This window comes from Phyllostomus hastatus, unplaced genomic scaffold (genome assembly GCF_019186645.2).
Source record: "Phyllostomus hastatus isolate PE091 unplaced genomic scaffold, TTU_PhHast_1.1 phas_contig_495, whole genome shotgun sequence".
In the NCBI taxonomy this organism is placed as follows: domain Eukaryota; kingdom Metazoa; phylum Chordata; class Mammalia; order Chiroptera; family Phyllostomidae; genus Phyllostomus; species Phyllostomus hastatus.
The window spans coordinates 5,591,194-5,611,658 of NW_025333895.1; the positions used below are offsets into that span (position 1 = coordinate 5,591,194).

Sequence of the window (20,465 nt, forward strand, 5' to 3'; positions counted from 1 at the left end):
GCCGGGACTGGGGTGCAGAGGTGCTGAGCTGGGGGGCCCTGTCCCTTCTAGAGCCCCCCGGGCCCATCGACAACAGCAGGATCGCGCAGGTGAAGGGAGGCGGCCACATCCAACTGAAGCAGGGTGAGCCTCACGTCCTCCCCGCCCCCCGCCCCCAGGCTGCTGGGCAGGTCCTTCTGGGAGTCCCCGGCGCCTGTCTGAATCAGGCCGAGTGTACCCCCAGGTCCAGGCCCTAGTGCGTGGGCGGAGGCATTTGGCCTCTACGTGGGTCCTCCCGGCTCCTCTGCCCCAGCCCTGCCCTCTGCCGGCCTCACCTGCACACCCTTCCTGCAAACCCCACCCCGGGAGACAAGGGGCACAGCCAGAGACGTGCCCAGTGGGGGCCTCGGCAGATGGGTGTGGTGCTGGGACATCCTGAGATTCCCACTGGGCAGCTTTACCCAGAAGCCTGCGGCTGCCCTTCCCCGGGGCCTGGCCCTGCCGGAGCCCCCCCCCCCCCCGCGCTGTCAGGCCCACGGTGCCATCGAGGGCACAGGGGCGCGGGCGGGGCGGGGGGGGTGGTGGTGAGGGCGAGTTCCGCCCGACCAATGGCCCCTGGGGCCCCGCAGGCGCCGACTACGGGCAGATCTCAGAGGAGACCTGGGCCTACCTGCACGGCCTGTACGGCGGCGGCCCCGAGATCGCCGTGCGGCAGAGCGTGGCGCAGCCGCAGGACCCCGACGGCCTGCACGGGGAGCAGAAGATCGAAGCGGAGACCCGGGCCCTGTGATGCCGGGCCGTCTGCGAGCCCCCTCCGCCCTGTCCCGAGACCCTCTCGTGTCCCCCGAGCACTGACCGCTGAGCACACCTGCCGGGTGGCCGTTCGGAAGGACCCTCGGTGGGGCCCCCCCGCCCGGCCGGGTGACGCCCCGCGGACGGTGTGCGGCGCCGGGAAGGGAGGCGGCACCGTGGAGGCGGAGGCACAGGTGTGTGAGAGGCCGGAGGACTGTCCGCCTCCCGGTGGCCGCGCCGGGACTGGGGACTGTGCCCCCCCTCAGGCCGGGTTCCATGACCCAGGCGCCGTGGCGTGGACTTGGGTCTTCGTCCTGGAAGCGCCTGATCGTCACCGTCACTTGGTTCTCACCTCCCCCCAACCCGCCCTCTTGCTAGCTCAGGCCCAGCCTCTGTCCCCGAGCTCTCAGCTGGGCTGTGGCCTTGGGGCCGGGTTGGGAGGGGCGGCTGCCTCACGGGCGTTTCCCGTGGCCACCTGGCCCGGCCCCTGAGACCCGTGGACGTGCAGAGTGCCCGCACGTGTGTCACCGGAGACCCCGCCTCACCCTGCACCTGCCCACGGTCGCCCGAAGGCTCCCGGATGCTGGGCTGCTCTCTGGGGTTTTGTGACGCTAAGGACGCATTGGAGATTGGGGCTGGAGGGGGGTGGTTTCTGGAGGCAGCCAGTCCCGTCACCCTGTGCCGTGGAGCTGGCCCCCGCCCGGGACGGGAGACAGGACAGAAATACCTCGAGTGGCCGGCACGTGCTGCTCCCGTGGGGGCCGACACTGGAGAAAAGCACCCCCTCCCCACGTGACTGGGCCCTGCAGAGCCCCTGGGCCTAGAGTGTGGCCCTGGGGCAGCTGCCACCCCCAGGTCCTGCGGGTGTGTCTTCTGGACGCTGAGCGAGGCCACTGCTGGGGCCCCGGGACCACCAAGCAGTGCTGCTGGGGGCACCGAGGCCACTGGATGACATGGTCAGGGCGAGCTGTCCCCCTCGTCAGGGCCAACGTGGGGCTCGGGGGCCCTGGGACAGAGCCCCCCACGCTCCTCCGGCAGCGTGCCGTTCAGGCGCGTGACCTCGTCTGCTGGGACCGGCACCTCCCCTGCTGGCGCGGCACTCAGCCGCGGAGCCAGCCGCGGCTGGGGTCTCTGGGCATTTACCCGTCCTTTGAAAGCTGCCGCTGCTGCTGCAGCCGCAGCGACCCGTGTGTGATGGAAGACACTGCCGTGCAGGCTGGAATCTCGCCCACGGCTGCGCGGTCTGGTCCGTGTTCAGGACAGCATAATAAATCCAAACACGTACCCGCAGCCCTCACTGTCGTCTCTGTCCCTGGAGGGAGGCCCGGCGCCCGCCAGGGGAGGAGGGGCAAGCATCCCTGCGACCGGCGCTCCAACGACCGCACACATGCGGGGCCTTGCCGGGCTCTGAAACCAGGGTGGGTGCACTGGAGCCGAGGGAGCAAGGCGCAGGCCCGGCCACTTCCAGCACTGTGGTCCCCCGGGTGCTCCTTCCTGGAACCAGCCCCGGCCCCTCGGGAGTGGGCTGGTGTGGTCGGGGGACAGGCCAGCCCGTCCACAGGCCGGTCCCCTCCGGGCGCCACGCCACAGACTCGGTGCCACCGAGCAGGCATTACCTTCCCTGGACCCTGGAGGGCCCCGAGACCTGGGGCACCTGCCCGCGCCCCCTCCCGCAGCGTGGTGCTGTTGGCATGTCCCGTGACACCCGGTGACACTGCTGTGTCGGAGGCCCTGCGGGTGGGCTGGCTTCCGTGTAAACTTCTGGGCCTGGGGGAGAAGACCGGGACTTTTACTCTCGGACTTGTGTGTGCACGGAGTGGACACGGGTGGAGCCCGTGCCGTGTGACGGGCCCTCCGTGTGGGACCTGGAGGATGGGGTGGGGGAGCCATTCGTCTGCAGCACTGAGTGATTCTCGAGGTGTGGGCACGTTTCTGCTGCTGCAGGAGGGGAGAAGGAAATAGGTACCACTTGGCCCTAACTCGTTTCCTTTCTATTTCTGCTCGAAACACCCTGCTTTTAAGTGGCTCCGCCGGACGGAGGTGCCGGAGCCCGAGGACGCAACGGGAGCCTGCGGTCGCCCACCTCGCAGACTGGGCGGAGACAGGAAGCACCGGGCGGCCTCCTGTCTTCTTTCTCCCACGCACCGTCCCCCTCCTTCCGGACAGCAGGCTGGGACAGGCTGGGCCGGGTCAGGACTCCCTCGGGCAGTGCCCACCCCCCCGCCCCGGCAGACTGGGGTGTGCAGGGGCCAGCTGCCCCCTGTGCCCGCAGGCCTCTCCACCTGCCTGCACCGCTGCTCCCAAACCTGCACCGGAAATGCTTTTGCAAGGTGCAGCCCTCCCCCCCATGGCAAAACATGCCACTTCCTTTCTGGTCTGAATTCAGAGCAAACACAGATTTCCCTGCGAGTCTCACGCAGCCTCACCTGGAGCCCCAGAGAGGCTCCAGGGAAGGAGTCGGTGTTTGGGGGTCGGCCTCCGCCCTCGGGCCCCTCTCCCCACCACTACGTCGCCCCCCTGCAGCGAGGGGCAGGCTGAAGGAGCCGGTGCCCTTAGGAAGGGCTGTTCGAAAGAGCACGCGGCAAGCTGCACACGTGTGCTCCGGAAGGCGGCCCCAGTCCTTGGGGTTGACGGCAGCCAGATGAGGGGGTGTCTGGCGAGTCGGAACTGGGCACAGGGTTCTAAAGGGCTGGGCCGGGCCGGCCTGGGGCGGGGGTGGGGGGGTGGGGGGCGGCTGGCACCCTGGGGCAGGGTGCTACGGCAGCCAGAGACCCTTCCTGCCGCCCCACCCCCGCTTCCAGGGCCCAGCCTGGCCCTGTGGCTCTGAGGACCGAGGCACAGGGGCCTTTCTCAGTTTCTGCTTTCCCAGCACCTTTTGTGGCCCAGTGAGGTCCCCAGCTACACTACGGGGGGGGGGTCCACTTAAGTAAATGTCACTCACTGTCCCAGCTAGACAGAGGCAGAAGTGTTTAACTCAGTGCTGCAGGGGTGGAACTGGAGAAAGAGCTCCTGACACACACACACACACACACACACACACACACACACAGAGTGGCTGCCGAGCGCCGGCGTGCAGTCTTCGCACTTAAATCCCAGGCCTCAGAGGGCGAGGGTAGCATGGCGTCTCCCTCGCTGCTCAGGAGCCTGAGCCAGGCCCACGATTACGCCTCCCGCCTCCCCCACTCCTTCCTGCGCGCAGATCCGCACCTCCGCCTGCAGCCTCGATTCCAAGTCGGGGCTCCAGGCCGTCACAGTCCCAGAGGTCCCTTTGCCGTCCCGAAAACTGGGAGGGTACCCTTGAACCCCTTGGCTCTGGCCCCTTCCACTTCCTTCCAGGTCACCCCGGTGGGGACCGAGTTCTCTCCTCTTCCACTAGGGGGTGCCACAGTCCCTGTGTGCACTGCGGCCAGGCCTGGGTGTGGCCAGCAGGTAGGGAGGGGGTGAGGGCAGGAGCTTCCCACACCGGCCTCCCCAGCCCTGCTGGACAGGTCTGGCGGGTGGGGCCCCCCCTGCAGAGCCTTCCAGAGCGCACCGGGGCGTGGCCACCACCTGTTCCGAACCCCAGTGGGGCACAGGCGAGTCACACCAGAAGACTCGGGTGTGTGGCCAGGAGGGGTGCCAACCCCCAAATGCCTCAAACCAGTGGGGGCAGCATGTCAGCGATTCAGACCAGAGATCTCGGTGTAGGGTCCAAGCAGAGAAACGCCAGCAGTCTCACTTCCCACAGCAGCGCCCCAGGCCACCGGGTCCTCCCCCCTCCCCCCAGGAGCTGCGGCCCAGAGTGGGGGTGCCGCGCGCCCCCAAGCAGCACGCCCCATGCGCCCCCCAGCCCCCCCGTGGGGCCCTTGGGGAAGGCAGGCTCTGGGTGAAATCGGGGGACACCTTTCATCTCGGGCACAGACCGACGAAGCCCAGAAAGAACACGCTGGAACATTCTTCCGAGGTTAACCTTTTCGGGGACAAGACAGGCGAGAGGCCTCAGGATAAGCAAGCCGCCTGGTTCCCTTTACCGTCTCTCACGGGGAAGCACCACTGCTGGGCGGGTGGGAGGCGTGGGCTCCCCGAGCCCATCCGGGCCAGCAGGGCAGCAGGCGCAGCTGCAGCTGCAAAGGCGGTCACAGCCCTGTGTGGGAGGAGGCCAAGGGCACACCACACCGTGAGGGCTGGCCTCCCCTCCGCCCTCAGGCAGTGAGGTGGCTCCCAGCGTCAGCAAGAGCTCTGCAGTGGTGCCGGTGCAGCACACAGGTGCTGCAAAGACCGGGAGGGAACAAAGGGGTGCAGACGCAATCCAGGCGCACGTCCCCCAAAGGCCCAGCTGACATACATGTTCCAGGCTGGCTGCGGGAAGGGCCTCCCAGTGCGCACACCCGGGGGTGCCGCGAGGCCCCCACACTTCAGCCGCACACCACCTGCAGCCCAGACACCAATGAAGAGCTCGCCCCACACACACGCCAACAGGGTCCCCGAAAACCAGGAGTAGCTGCCCGCTGAGTGTGCATGCAAAGGAGACCTTCCCGGTGCTCAGTTCCCTGGGCTGAGTCCGCCCGAACCCTCCTCACCTCACCCAGGTGTCAGCCCTTCCTCCCCAGTGGGGGGGGCCCAAGCCCCTCCCCATGAAGACTGGGGAGGACGTGACATGACTAGCGCTGGGTTTCCCAGTGACTCAGGTGTGGACGGGAGCCCGGCCCCAGCCGCAGGCACTCCGCCCGCCGCTGTGACGCGCAACACGGCACTCCCGTGACACGGAGCCAGAAGTCAGGCTTTTATTGAACACTTAGAGGATTAACATACAGTTACAGGGTCAACAGAAGCCTTCCCATGGAACACGGTATTTGGTTTAATTCTATCTCCGGAGACAAACAGGCAACTCCAGAACCGGGACAGCGGCCACGTGGTGTGGCCACCACAGCAGGGAAGTGCCCCCACTGCGGTTTAGAATTAGTGCAGCACACACAGGGAAACCACAAGCAGGTTACGGCGGGCCCTCGGATCGCTTTTTAGAGAGGCTTTGTGACGGCAGGAGCGCCGGAGGCAGGGCCGTTGAGGAGTCCGAAACTAAACTTTCTGGGGAAGCGCTGGGCTCCGCGCACACCTTTCTTGTCCAGCGAACGTTCTTCCGCAGGCACTACCCAGAGGCCCTTGCGTGCTCGCTGGCGGGACAAGCTGCGGGCTTACGTTGCCGGAGGCTCAGAGCTTGGAAGCTGCAAGAAGGAACCCCATGAAGCAAAGCCCCCTTCCGGCGATCCCCGCCGTGGCACGGAGTCCCGCCCTGCAGAGGAGACACGGGGCAGCGACACGTCCCCCTCTTCCGCTTCGAGTCCTTTTTGGGGGGCAGGTTCTCGACACACATTCATGGTTCTTACAACATGACGGCATCCTAGCGTGGGCGGAGAAATGACAGGCAGCGGGCTCCGGGGTGGCTGAGGGGCACGTGGGGAATTCCGAGTTTCTACTCTACGCGAACCGCTCCCCGGACAGCAGGTGGTGTCGCCGGGGTCCCAGAGGGAAGGATATACGGGATCTCAAGGTCGTGGAATAAGCGTTTCCTTTAGTAAGCCCAGCTGGCGCAGCACCGCCCGTCCACGCGGCCACCTGGATCGGCAGAGAAGCAAACTCCAAGGTCAACGTTGAAAAGCGCTCATTGTCCATTCTTTCTCGGACGCAGGTGGCAGAGAAGGAAAAACAGGGCGCGGGGACACGAGAGGACACGGGCGGACACTGGGTTGTGCAGACGTTCGAAGGACAGATCCCCGCAGCTCGTGCTTTCTCCCCCGTGTCTCGAGGAATCCATGTGTCCTGACCCACTGGGAGATGCAATGCCCATGCGTCACTGAGCTCCAAGGTCAGGTTCCAAAAACCGTTCACATCCTGGTGGCGTGGAGAGTTGGCAGGCTGGGCCTGGGGAACTTCAGCAGGTCCCGGGGAGACCTCGTCACCCCGCCGACAGAGGAGCCCCCGGCGGGGCCGCTGGGACTGCCTGCCCGAATTAACCATGCACCTGTTGGCTTGCAGGGATGCAGGTGAGGCCCTGGCTCTTCTCACCTTTGGCATCCTGGCTTCAGTGTCCCCTTTGCCACACCTGTCCCCACCTGAGACTGATTCTTGCTACAAAGTGCGGCCCGTTGTGGGGAGCAGAAGCTGCTTCAAGGACTGCAGCCCTGAGACCCCCCAGCTGCAAGGCTCGGGGCAGGCGGTCCGCACCCCTGGGTCTGGCCCCACCTCCCGGGAAGCAGGAGCAAGAGGGCCCAGGTGGGTCCCTCGCTCGCCCTAAACCTGAAGTCACTTCCTCTTCGCCCGCATGCCCCAGGCGTCTGCTTGCTCCTGGCTGTGGTCACCGAGGGTGGGCTGAGCTGCTGGGGGGTGGGCGGTCAGCCCTGGTGAGCTGAGAGGAGCCATCTCCCTGCCACCTGACAGAGGCCCGAACCTCAGGACCTGCCGTCCCTGCCCCTGCCCCTCGGGCTCCCACGTCTTAGCTTCATCAACATCAAGGAGAACCGAGAATGCCCGAGGGGGCCACCCGGCTACCAACAGCCAAACAAAAGTAGGAAGAGGCCTTGCCTGATGTTACCCTTGGGCAACGGCCTCTCCGATGGTCTCCGCACCAGACCAGAGCCGCCGCACCACTCGGAGGCATGAGTGGAGACAGGCTACGTGACCGACCGCAGTTTTCCTCCGGACCCTCCGGGATCCGGGAGCAGGGGGGCCCGAGGCTCAGAAAGCAAGCTCAGTGAATCCCACGCGGCCGGGAGAGCACACGACAAACGCAGAAGCGGGAGCCACGGGGTCCCTAGAAGGACTGCGAGAAGCACAGGGTCTTTGGTGATGGAAGCGCTAAAACCCTAAGATGCCAACTGTGGGGTTCATGAGAGAGGGGGCTTTTCCCTTGGCGAGGAGCTAACGTGCGGGGGGACCTTCGCTCGCCAGGCTCTGCGGCTCCTGGGGACTCGGTCCTCGGCCCCGTGAGAGCTGGGCCCAGGCGAGACCCAGCGGGCAGGGCCCCCAGTGAACATGTATGCATACACAGGTGTGCGTGTGCACACGTGTACCTGCATGTGTGTGCGTGTGCTCAGCTGCCCACCACGGACACTCACAGGCTGTGACAGAGTAAGAGGCGAGGACCTGCCACCGGAAAAGGCCCACTGAACGCTCGATGGACCGGGGGAAAGACGAGTGTTTTCCAGAGCGAGTGACGCGGGACCACATCAGTGACACTCAGGTGCTCAGTCCACCTGGGGCGCTCCCGACCTGACTCCGTCCGTCTCCCCAGGAGACTGGTGGTCAAGTGCACCGCCAGTGGCAAAGTTTTCACAAAAGGCACAGTGTGAACCGTGGGCGGGCCGGGCCAGGCCAGGAGGACTGAGGGCTGTGGCAGGAGCTGGGGGAGCCCGTGTCTACCCACCTTCCACGGTCCTGCGCGGGGTGAGGACCGGGATGGGGGCAGACCTTCCCCCCCCGCCCCGGGAGGTGGCCGGACCACGGCCCGGGGCGGGGGGGAGGAGCTGAGCCACATGGAGCATGCTGGGAAAAGAAAAGAATGAAAAGGCAAGCAGCCGGGGATGTCACTTCGGGCCAAGGCGACCAGGGCCGCGCTCCGGCCCAGCCCGGCCCGAGAGCGGTGTGTCCGCACCAGGCCTGCGGAGACCAGCGGACCGAAGGGTTTCTCCAGGGAAGGCTCCGGGGGCTCCGGCTCGCACGCCTCTAGGAATCTACGACACAAAAAGAAAGAAAACCCCAGTCAGAGAGGACGGCCCGGGTCGGGGCGGGCAGCTTCTGCGGCTCCGCGCAGACTGGCCCGCCCGGGACAGGGGGCGGGCAGGGGGCAACTTGAGCCCAGCTGGTTACCACAAGACACCATAGATAAGGAACTTTCACGGTTTGGTGTCCCGTCCTCCCTTCAGAGGAGCCCACCTAGGAGACAGTGCGCCCCCGCCCCAGCTCCTCTTTCTGAGTCCAGGTCTGAGAGGCTGAGAGGCAGAGAGGCGACCGGCTTCCCAGAAGGAAGCCAGGCGCAGGAAGGCCGGTTCTCTCTCGGGCGCCGGGTTCTTTAGCGGTCAAGTGCACCACCGCCTTCAGCGAAAAGGAAGGCTTGTGGCCCAGTGTCTCCTTGCTATAAAACCGTGAAAGTTCTTCATCTTGGGGGTGGGGCGGGGGTGGGGAGGGGCGAAACCAGAGAGACAGACTCCTGAAGCCCTCGGGTGCGCACACAGCTTAGAAGCAGAAGGTGTCATCAGGTCGGGAGGGAAAGGGCAGGGTTTTTAAAAAGCGTTTGGCTAGAAAACCCCCATTACGGAAGACGAAGGAGTTAAAGATTTGCCATACAGAGTCATTTTCTCAGAAAGGTGAAAAATCACTGAACGACACCGAGAGGAAAGGAGACCGTTTATTAGAGAGGCGGACACGAGGGTACAACTAGGAGGTGCCAGACAGAGTCTTTTCTTTCGGGGGGGAGAAGAGAGAGGGACAGTCATGTGGGCCGTGTTCAAACAGCACTTACTCAGAACCCCCGGGTCTACAATAAACTCAAGTGTGGAGCAGCCGGCAGGGCCCTAGGGACCCGAGAGACACGGTCCTTCCGGCCTCCCCAGCGTTACACAAACAAAAGGGTCATTAGGCGGCAGAGTCACCAATAAAACAAACAGATAAGAGAGTAAAACGTTAAAACAAACGCATTCAAGTAATCCTTTCCGTTTTTCAATGGCAGTACATACAGATAGATACATTGGGGGGAGGGCTTGCGGACATATTGAACAGAAAGCAATTTCAAAAACAAAACAAAACAAAACCGGAAGAGAAGACAGTCACAACCCAGCGGACCGACTGGGAATCACTGCCGTCTCGACACTTGGGCCATTTTTATTAAAGAGTCACATCATAGACGCCACACACGCACAAGGGCACAGGAGCGACTGAAAACAGAAGGAGCCGCCCGGCCCGTGGGTAACCGGGGTGACCGGGGTGACCGGGGCGACCAGGGCAGGTGTCAGGTAGGCACTGTGTGTGTGTGTGGGGTGCGGGGGAGGCTGAGCAGATCTATGCACGTGGGAGGGAAAAGGCTTCTACATGCACACTAGTGACCCAGACATGGGTCCCTAAATATAAGAACGGTTTCTACACCAGGCTGAGACTTCGCCGCTTTTATTTGAACAGATGACCGGGGAAGACAGACAGAGCGTACTCTGGCAGGCAAGGGAAGTTCCTGATCCTTTGGGGATGGTTTCAGTGAACCGACACTATAAACGAGCACCATTCCGTCAAGTTCACATCCATTCATGGGCTCCAGGTACTGAGGGGCAACTTTGTAATCAGGATTCAGGCACCCACCCCGGCCAGGAAACCGATGAAGCTACTTTTTGGAACCAGTTTCGCACAGCACCAAAAAAAAAAAAAAGAAAAGAAAAGAAAAAAGAAACAAAAAACCACAGAATGCTGTGCTTTTCAAGGCATGCTTTTCAAGGCTGACGTGGCCCGCCCCCTGTAAGACTGCTTCAGCGTTGAGCTGGCTCCCTCCGGGGGCTCCTTGTCTGGAAATGAGCTCACCACGGGGGGGCTAGAAAGGCTAGCTCTTCATTCACATTGTGGGTGACGGGCCCCAGGCCGTGACCTCCTGCTGCTCCCTGACTCGGGCCCGGAGGGGGCAGGGTCAGCCAGTTTTCCGGCCCCCAGACTTAAAAAAGAGAGGTCTGGCGCAGGCTGAGTGGCCTTATTAATATTATGTCAGCAGAAGTGTAATAATTCCGAAGAACTTTTGAGTTGCGAATTTTGAAAAACCGGGCTGACCTCCTGCCTTTGGTGCTGCATTCCATCTGCGTCGGATGTGATGGGGAACATCTGGGGGAGGGGACCCCGGTCTCTCAGCTCTAACTCTCAAGTGGCTGAGACTCTGTCGTTATTTAAAATCAGGCTGTCATTCCCTAAAGGTCACAAAGTTCCCCCTGGGTGGCCCCTGTGAGCCATGGCAGCGAACTTGCTGCTGGAATCGGTGACAAGCGCCGTACCCCCCGCCGGGCCCTAGTCCCCAGGCTGCGCGGCCGCCACCGGAACAATCAGCTCCGTGCTGACTTGAGCTTGTAACAGGAGCCCGCAGCGTGGAGACCGGCGGCCAATTTCCCATTAGAGGGGACGAAGGACACGAGTAATTTTCAAAGCGAAATAAAAAGAGAACCTCAACCCGACGCCTTCATCCTGACCCCTTTATAGCTGCTCTGCATGATCTCAGGGCGGATTCTCCCAGCAGGCACGGACACGGATGCTGGGCTGGGTACCGGTCTGTGCAGCCGACAGTTTCACTCCCTGCCCCGCCGACTCCCAAATGCAAATCCCCATGTGACCCAGTTTCCTTTAAAGATGGTGAAACATCGTGTTTTGTTCTGGCTGCAGTTAATCCTATGAAACCAGCTAGCAATTCTAAAACGATTTTTGCAGTCCATTCACACTTGGAGGCTTAGCGATGCAATGCTTTTTTTAAATCCCCCTTTGCAAAGCAAGGGGCTGGGGTCCGGGTCTGTGTCCCCCCACAGACCCTGCTCACTGTTCTCACAGCCCTGCCGGCAGGCTCAGCCGAACTTGCCACAAAATCCCCGCCAGGACAGAGTGAGCTAAGTGTGCCGTTTCTGCTGAGGTCTGCCCAAACAGCACCCGCAAATCGGCCCAACTCTGTGAGCTGTCCTCGGGGAGACCTCTCGTCCTGTGGGAACACCAAGTGGGTGGCTGACCACACTCTCCCAGATTTCAAGTGGTGGTTTGGGGTCAAGTAGGCGTAACAGGGTCATCAGGCTCTAAACATGACCTTGACCTGGGGCAGGCAGAAATACGCATGCTCGGTACCAATAAAAGAATCTTACTCGCTTCTTGACTCGAGAAGGGGGAGCTTTTATTTAGGACTTCCTCCAAAGCGGACGATGGTAAAATTCAGCCCACTACCGCGGCTCACTCAATGGACTCAGTTACGGAGTGGAACCTCCTAGGGTCGTTCCATCTGCGGCAGACGCGGGCGGTAAATAAGAGAGCCGAAGTCTTCGGCACGGGGGTGGGGGGCGGGGGGATGTGCGTGGACTTTGCCACTCGGAAACACAGATCAGACGCCACAAGGCCGCGCTGCTGTTACCTACAGATGCTGCCAGAGGAGAAACGCGGATCGGATTTCAAACGACACAGTTGTGAATTGGCCGTTGGCAGCTTTCCACATAAAATTTCACCAGCGAGCGAGACTTGGTAATCATAGTCAAAACCAGACCGGGGCGTGCGGCGGGAGACCCCCTCCGTCCGCGCGGGGAGGGGGGTCGCCGGTGCGCCCCGCGTCCGGTCTCTCGGAGCGCCGCCCGCACCGCCACCGCTGTGGGGAGAAACGCCTCCAGTGGTTTTTTTAAAGTTTTTTTTTTTTAAGTTGTATTAAATATAAGTCTTAGCACCTTTGGCATTTTTGTCCAAATAGACTTCGACGTAGGAAGTGGGGACATAGCCCTCTTCGTCTTCGCTCCGCCGGATGCGGGTCCACCCGTCCCCTTTGTCCTCCTCGATGACGTACAGCGTCTCTCCTTCCACCACGGAAATGGTTCCTTCGTTCTGACCTGGAACGGCAGCATCAGAGCCGGTGAGGTTTCCGGGCGGGTCCCGGGCCTGCCCCGCCCCGATCTGCTGCAGCGCTGAGGTCTCCAAATTCCCTTACAGGAGGCGCCACCGTCCTGCCGTGACCCCGCCCCCCATGCGTGCCCGCCCCCCCCCCCGGAAGCTGCCTCTCCCAGGTGCGCGCCCGCTTTGTTTCCCCGAGAGGGACACCGCCCCCTCCGTGCCACCTGCATCCCAGCCCTTGGAGAGTCTTTTCAGGGCCGGTTCATAAATACAGAAGGCACGCACGGAATAATCATTGTTCCCTGCTACCTGCTGCGACCGAGCTCACTGAAAGCTGCTCAGTTACATGGCAAAAGGCAAAATATACAGCCATCAACACAGTAATAATAGTAATAAATACTATCAGCAGAACAAGAGACACAAGAGAAAGATGTGGAAGGTTTCATAAGACAGGAGTCGGGTCGCTGAAAGCGCAGGTGGCCGGGCCCAGCCGGGCCGGGAGAGGCGGGTGACGCAGCGGCGGGGCGTTACCATCGAACGTGTAGAGGGCTTTGCACGTCCCGATGGCTGGCAGGGGCTCCTCGTCGTCGAACTCGTCGTCGAAGTCCATGGCAGGCACCTTCACCTCGCTCTCCTGACTCTGCTCCTCCGTGTAACTGCCATCCGGGCTGCTCAAGAAAGCAAACCGCGCAGCAACTATAGCAACCGACCCGCGAGGACGCCGGCCCCGCCCCGCCCTGCCCCGCCCCCCAGAGCCAAGCGCCGGGAACTAAGATGGGCTCCAGTCCTCCTGCCTCCCGCGTGGTGTCAGACACCGCCCCGTGAGGGGGAATCACGTGCCCGCCGTCACAGACACGTGAGTGCCCGACACACGCCTCACGCTCGTCTGCAGACCCCAGAACTGAGAAGCAAAAGCGGCGCGGCCCGCCGGCCAGAGAGCGGGCAAGGCTGCATCCATACGGTACCTCTCCCGGGCCTGCGCGCAGTTGTTGACGGCCGGGGCGCTCTGGGCGTCGTACAGCCCGCTCTGCCTGCGGGCCTGCTCGCCACGGGCCGGGAGCCTGCCTTCCACCTCCGCCAGCCAGGCCTGGAAACAGAAGCCCCGGGGGGCCCGGGCCTGAGCTCAGCTGGGGGCGCCACCCTGGAGTCTGGAGCCGCCAGTTGGGGCTGCTCTTGATCATGGACTCGGACACAGAAGGACCACAAGGGGGCGGGTCCCCGGTTTTTGCATTTTATAAGCGGACTCAATGGCGGCCAGCTGCTTCCACCCGGTCCAGAGCTGAAGAGGCGGATGTATTTCAGCACCTGCCCACAGGGGGCAGGCGAGACACAGGGCGCCTTGACCTCTTGGGCATTGAACGGCTGTGTGATTTTGGATAAATCACTTTTAGTTCCTTCTGGGGTTCCCGCAGTGCTGTGACCATGAGGTCACACCAGGAAACGTGGGGGCACTGCCACCCTTGAGCGGTGACTCAGTGTGAAAGCCACACTTCCCTTTTCTATTCCTTTCTTTTAGGGACGGCAGCTTTTTCTTTTTTAATAGTGAAGAAACTTGTACAGAGGACATCGAAGTGGATAAAATTACCTTCAGTAACATTTGAACTAGCTGCACTGCTCAGCTTGAACAGTCACACTGCTCAAAAGGCAAAAGATGGCAAATGATCGGAAAAGGACATTTCTAGGCTCCGAAAACTCAAACATTTAGTACTTATTGACAGAGTCCAGACACAATGAAAAAGCCCTATTTGCCCTTCATTGATAGAAATAAGCTATGCTGCCCTGGCTGGCGTAGCTCAGTGGATCGAGCGTGGGCTGTGAACCAGGCATCGCAGGTTCGATTCCCAGTCGGGGCGCATGCCTGGGTTGCAGGCCATGACCCCCAGCAACCGCACATGGATGTTTCTCTCCCTCCCTCCCTCTCTCTCTCTTCCTTCCCTCTCTAAAAATAAAGAAAGAAAGAAAGAAAGAAAAAGAAAAAGAAATAACCTATGCTGATTGGAACGATCATTTGTTATTTATTTTCCCATGCTCTGTAGTCTTTTAATGTGGTGGGGGGTGGGGGGAGAAGCCTCTTGCCCCAGCTTCTGAGTGCCCCGCCCCTGCAAACACGTATGAAGGCGCTGCTGGCGGGGCTTCCTACGCATCCTATTTCCCGCTGGCTTCGGCGCCTGGAGCCTCTGCCGGCCCGCCGAGAGAACTCGGCGCATCTCAACATAACTGCCCCCTGGTTCTCTGACGGCCCCAGTCACACTCTGTCCACACGAGACAAGCTAAAGTCAGACGCTTACATTAAAAAGCAACACTGGAGCCACATAAAGGCCACTTCCAACAGCGCCCGTCTGAAAGGACACCGTTAAAACAGGATGTGCCCAGGCACGGACACTCAGGGGCGACACCCGGGCGTCCCCAGTGGCCTCCGTCCCCGGGAAGGAAGGGCCCGTCCCCCGAGCCAGCTCCCCCCTACCTCAAATTTCTGGGCCTCCAGACGCAGCTTCTCTATATTTTGGTTGACTTCTGCTAATTTGTGGTCCAGACTGGCCGGGTCTCCCATCTGAGGGTTCTTTAGGTAAACGTCTTTCATTTTCGTTATAGCATCTCTGGAAAAAAAAAACAAAAAACAAAAAGAAAAGAAGGAAGCGTGAGCCAGGTGTGGGAAGGTCGCTGTCGCCAGCCACGTAGAGTCCGCAGTCGCCCCGGGAAGCGTGTGAGTGGGAGGACCGTGTCTGAGTGTGGCCCGCACGGGGATGTCGGGGTCAGCGCCCCCTCCGGAACTTCCCTCTAGGGACCCTGCCCCCCCCAAGGCCCGTGTGGTCCGGAGACCGCGAGGGAACCTTCGATCGCCTTTTCGGAATGGGGTCTCCCCCTCGCCTTCGGCCAGGAGGAAGCACGAATCGACCCTGCCCCTCCCTTCGCCCCGAACAACAAAAACAAACAAAATGCAAACACGTTCCACGTGCACATGCTTCACACAAACCGAAACTACAGCTGGCGTCGTGGGTCTCTGTGGGCTGCGACCTGTCCATGTCATGAAGAAACATGGCTAGTGGCTTTGATAGTTTTACGGTGGGACCCGCTATGTCAGCTGCTACGAAATGGACCCCACAGTGGGTGCCCGTGACGGGCGGGCAACAGAGCTTCCAAGCTGCATACTTGGGACCCCACGCCCCTTCTGAACTTGTGCCTGGGGGGCCCCCCCACCCTGCTCCCCGCCCCGCACCCCCGGGGCCTGAGCGAGGGAGCCCCAGGGGAGCAGGGAGGGCTTGCTCGGATCCCGCCAGCACCGCAGAACTCTGCCAACGGGAGCTCTGGCTGCAAGGGGCTTTCGGTAGGGCGTGATCTGTTAAAAGTCTAGAGCAAAGGATTCTGCCAGTTTTAACGAGTTTGGGCAAGAAAAGCGAAGCCAGTGGTGCAGCGCGAGACCACACACCAAACCCTATTTTGAGCCGTGGGAAAGAGTCTAACTGAAAACAGAGCACTGGCAGGAAGAGGATTTCCACGGGTCCTCGACACCTCTCTACCCGCTTCCCCGCATGGCAGCCCGGACGCCCTGCCGGCCCCCGGGGGCTTCACAGAACTGCCGGCGCCCCCCAGCCCCCCGCCCAAGGCCACCTTCCCACGAGAGCCTTTGGCCCCCTGCAGTCCCAGCTCCCTTACGTGGCTCCGTCTCCTTCCTCAGACAGCACGTCTCCTGTTCTGTGCCACTGTGGGGTTGAAGGTTAACCGGGTCCCACGGCCGGGACCCAAGCGGCAGGCAGATTTCTCTCCGCCGTGTTGGACAGTGCGTCTGTCAACACCCTATAAAATGTCACCGCAGGTCCCAGAGTCCTAACTTCCCGCTCCTGTGTGCCAACTACCGCTGGCCCCTTAGCAAACAGCAAGAGGTTTACTTGGTTTATATATTTATACACGCTCTTGTGCTTAGTTCTACATTTATTAAAAAGCACAAAGAGAAAATGGGCATTTCCTGAAGTATATTCTAATACAAAACGAGAACAAAGTTAATTATATGTGTGCCGTTTCTTATGCACTGGAACCGTGTTTGTAAAGTGACAAAACGACCCGTTTTCCCCATCTTTCAGGAGCCGCTGTCACAGAGGAAGAGAAGAGAAAGCCGCCTGCTTTGCGCGCACTGAATGGCACTGCCTTCCCTTTTGTTTGCTTCTGGCATCGCCGAGGTTGAACCCGGCTTCCAAGGGAGCTCGGCTCCTGCAGGGCCGGCGTGTGGCCTGTGCGTGGGGCACGAAACCTCAAGTTCAAGTCTCCGGGAGAGGCATGACTCCCCCGACTCGCTCAGTGAGAACGTGTAACTTAAGGCCAGAGACAATTAACAAAGGGGTTTCCAGTCCGGATCACGAACACACACCCCCTAGGCGATGTGCAAGAGGCGCAGCTTACACATGCAGGGAGGGAGGTGCCAATGAAAAGAGAGCACATCTTTCCGCACCTCTTCCCCGCCCCCGGGCACTCATCCACCACCCCTAGGAGCAGACTCACATAGCAGCTCAGAAAATGGGGCGCCCTCCGGTGGGAGCCGGGAGCAGCCAGGACCCCCGGCACCCCTAAGGGCAGGGCCTGTGTGTGTGTGAGACGTGCTGTGACTCGTCCTCTGGAGTCCTGTTCACGGAGGACGGGACGGTGTGAGCGCCTGCGGGCCTTGGCCCGTTGTCACTCACCCTGGACCAGAGGGACAAGCTCGTTGTGGACCCAGAGCTGGGATGTGGGGGCCAGGGAGCGGGTGGGAGCCCGGCCTCTCTTCTCTTCCTCGTTTGCACAAGAAAACCAACCGACACACTCATGATAGGAGAGGTTATCCTACATATTTTGTTCCCCAAACTCAGAATAAAGCCTGCTGGTCAACCCGCTCCCAGGCGGTAATGAGGTGACCCAGCAGACCGTGGCGGAAAGAAGCGCTTCTGTTAAAATCTAGTCTAGGACTCCCCTCTTTCCAAACGGAACTTGAATTTCTTCATTTCTTTCTTTCTTTAAATTTTTTTTTCTTTTAGTGATTCCAGAGTGGGGAAGGGAGGGAGAAAGAGAAGGAGAGAAACATCGATTGGCTGTCTCCTGCACATGCCCCCAACAGGGGACCAAACCTGCAACCCAGGCATGCGCCTTCACAGGGAATCGAACCCGTGAACCTTCAGTTTGCGGGATGTCGCCCAACCAACCGACACACACCAGCCAGGGCTGAACTTGAATTTCTTAATGGCCCACTCTACCTTTGATCCACTTCCTTCTGAATGTCTTTGTTTAGTTCATCGACTTTCTGTTGGAGCTTTTTCCTTCTCTGCTCAGGTGGGAGGTTGCTGAAGTCCTCTGGCGTGGAGCCCTGCAGACGCAAACAGAAATAAGCCGGAAGGAGCCTTGCGGGAGGAGTGGGAGGCCGGCCTGCAGGGCGGAGGGCGGAGGCCCCAGGCCCCAGGCCCCAGGGGGTGCGCGCGGCCGCAGGCCCTTTCCCACACACCAGCCCAGAGGCAGGCGGAACCAGTGCATGCAAACCAGCCCCAAGGCCGCTCGGGTAGCACTGAGGCTGCCCGGGGGCGTCCCCCAAAAGGCAGGAGCGATGCTGCAGGGAGGAGAGAGGAAGGAATACCCCTGACCCCGGGAGGATCCGAACACCGATTTTGAGACAGATCCTTCGCTTCACCGCCAGTGTTGGTGGCAGCACTGCAGTTTCAAGGAAGCTTTGAGTTTAGGTTTTCTTCCTACGAAACAGGGGTGCGTGGCCCCCACCCCCACCCCGCCCACTGCTCCACGTGGCAGGTTCTGCTCTGCCCCCCGACCGCCACCCCGCTCCCCGGTCTGAGTATTCCTTCCCGTCTCTTTGCACAGGCTGAGGCCAGAAGTTCCCATCCCCGGGAAGTGACAGATGGGACATCTAGTTCCTCAGAGGATGTGGGTGAAAAGGACATTTAAAAAACAGATCCTCCCCCACCATCCCATGCGCTCTCCGGCGGCCCTGCTGCCGCTGCTGCGAGTTCTGGCCGTTTCATTCTGGCCGTTTCTGGGTAATCTTGGAGATTCACAGAGGCTGCCCTCCCACCGGGCTCGGGATCAAGCTCAGCTGCTCCCGGTCCGTCAGAAGTGTATTTCGATATCTGGGTTCCCTTGAAAGGGAAACAACTCCCATCTTTCCTCGGTGCGTGCGATTTGAGCGGAACGCGCCAGCAGTGAGCTTCCGGACTCACGTGCGTGCTCCTGTCAGAAGCTACGTGGCGGTCAAGTGCTTTTACTTCAATGAGGCAGCTTTCATAGAGAAAGAAGAGCTTCTTTGATAACCACAGATCAGCCAGGGCCTTTCTTTAGACGAGAGACTTGACTCTGGAGCCAACTAAGGGCAGGCGAGGCTGGCGTGGGGAGTGGGTGGGAGGGAAGGGACCTGCGGGACGTCACCCCCCCATCAGGCTGAGGCTGCCAAGTGGCTTCCCCGGGGGGGAGGGGGGGCAGCGGCGACTCAAGTGCCTGGGCTGCTCCTGACAAAATGCCAGGCGGCTGGGCTGGCCGCGTGTGATTCAGCAAATAGTTTAGTGCCAGGGCTGCACAAAGAAAGATCTTTCCGCTAATGCTCTCAAAGTGTGCGTGTGTGTGAGAGAGGGTGAGTGTGAGTGTGTGAGTGTGTGTGTGTGTGTGTGAGAGAGAGAGAGAAGTAAGATGGGAGTAAAACCAGACAGGAAATGACTGCTCCCTAATGCCAAACCAAGGAAATCCGATTCACCTCTACAATGAAAACGGAGCAAACTAATCTCCAGTGTAAAAATAAATCTTTCCCATATACTGCTGTGTTAGGATGCTCGAAACCTGGGTCAGAGGCTCTTCCATTCGCTCGATCCCACCGCTGAGCCTGAACGCCCAGCATTCCTTCTTGTGCGGACTCAGGGCAGGGCAGCCCGCCCTACGGAGCCGCGGAGGGCTCTGTTCGGTGCTGCTCCTCGGTGCCAGAATGCCACCGAACCCAGGGGGAGACACACCAGTGCAGAAGCCGGGGCCCGAGCAGCAGGCGCGGCGTGTGAGGTCCCTGACCCTCCCTGAGCCTTACCACGTGCTGAGCCCAAAGGAACTCTTTCTGCAGCGACAGGAATGCCCCCTGTCTGCCCTGCCCCCTCCAGTGGCCACCCGTGGCTACTGAGCACTTGGACAGTGGCTGGGGCAACGGTGGAACTGAGTTTTAAATTCTGACTGAGTGCTAATCAGCTGAAGCGGAAACGGCCACCGGTGGTAGCGAGTGGCTCCCACACTGAAGGGCTCGGGGCTGGGCGGGACAGGTGTGCGATTCGAGCCGGTGTGCAAACAGCTGCAATGAACCGTGTGAGTAAAACACACGTCAGTTGCGACTCCCTCACAGGTGCCCCAGGCAACAACAGTGCGAGCCTGGTCATTCGCAGAACTAAAGTAATTCAGTAATAAATCAATGAATTCTTTGCAGTGGGTCAGGAGTCAGTCTAACGGGCCAACCAGGTCCCTCTCCCTAGGTCCTCCGTGTTTCTGCGTGGTTCTTTGAAAGCTGATCTCGGGAACCGTGCCTCCCACCAACTTCGTGTTGCGCGTGGAGATTCGGGTCCACGGCTTCTTCTAGATCCAAAGAAACTCAGGGTTTCTGCAAATGTCGTCTGCAGGGGTCACTTTGTCCAATGAGCTTTTCGAAGCCTGAATTCCTTTTTAAACGATGCCCTGACCTAGGATTCATTTTGCCAGGAAAGAATTTATAAGTATAGCTTTGAGCCAGAACGGATGTCCCGAAATGCCCAGAGCACCTCGGGGTGCAGAGAATGAGGGGGCCCTGGCCTTGCTGTATGGCATCTGGAATCGAACACGTGCTCCCCAGGGACACCCCCCTTCTCCCCCCACCCCCCGAGGAACACGAGAACAAATGGCTTTTGGGATTTACTGGTTTTGCACCTAAGCCGTGTGTGCGTGACACTTTACTTCTTTACCGGCTGCAGAGTAATGGTACACAGCAACAATTCAACGCCAGGCTGGTAAAATGATTTGTCTCTCAAATCAGACAGACTGCCCAATATCGTTATCTTCTGCTGGTAACACCCCAGCAGAAGGACAGATAAAGGGCAAGAAGGAACCCCTGGCGTCTGAGAGATTCCCTATCAACGGGTCCAGCATCTCCCAGATTC

General features: G+C 60.6%; 2 protein-coding genes across 20 annotated transcripts in view; one reads left to right on the forward strand and one right to left on the reverse strand.

Annotated features, from left to right (window-relative positions):
* The window catches only part of USP20 (ubiquitin specific peptidase 20), a 34,037-nt gene extending 31,982 nt beyond the window's left edge, over positions 1-2,055 (forward strand). For both annotated transcript variants that reach the window (XM_045846164.1, XM_045846166.1), the window contains exons 24-25: positions 52-123; positions 609-2,055. In XM_045846164.1, the coding sequence (XP_045702120.1) occupies positions 52-123; positions 609-769 (233 nt within the window). In that variant the 3' untranslated portion in view covers positions 770-2,055. The remainder of the gene's footprint in view (positions 1-51; positions 124-608) is intronic.
* A 3,465-nt stretch (positions 2,056-5,520) lies between these two features.
* Positions 5,521-20,465, reverse strand: part of FNBP1 (formin binding protein 1) — a 112,649-nt gene continuing 97,704 nt past the window's right edge. For 9 of the 18 annotated variants that reach the window (XM_045846447.1, XM_045846445.1, XM_045846443.1 and 6 more), the window contains 5 exons: positions 17,559-17,668; positions 14,804-14,936; positions 13,305-13,426; positions 12,871-13,010; positions 11,620-12,338 (listed from right to left, as the gene is read on the reverse strand). In XM_045846447.1, the coding sequence (XP_045702403.1) occupies positions 12,160-12,338; positions 12,871-13,010; positions 13,305-13,426; positions 14,804-14,936; positions 17,559-17,668 (684 nt within the window). In that variant the 3' untranslated portion in view covers positions 11,620-12,159. Of the gene's footprint in view, positions 8,478-11,619; positions 12,339-12,870; positions 13,011-13,304; positions 13,427-14,803; positions 14,937-17,558; positions 17,669-20,465 lie in introns of those variants that run through there. The other 9 variants (XM_045846448.1, XM_045846446.1, XM_045846444.1 and 6 more) reach the window with 2 other exon arrangements.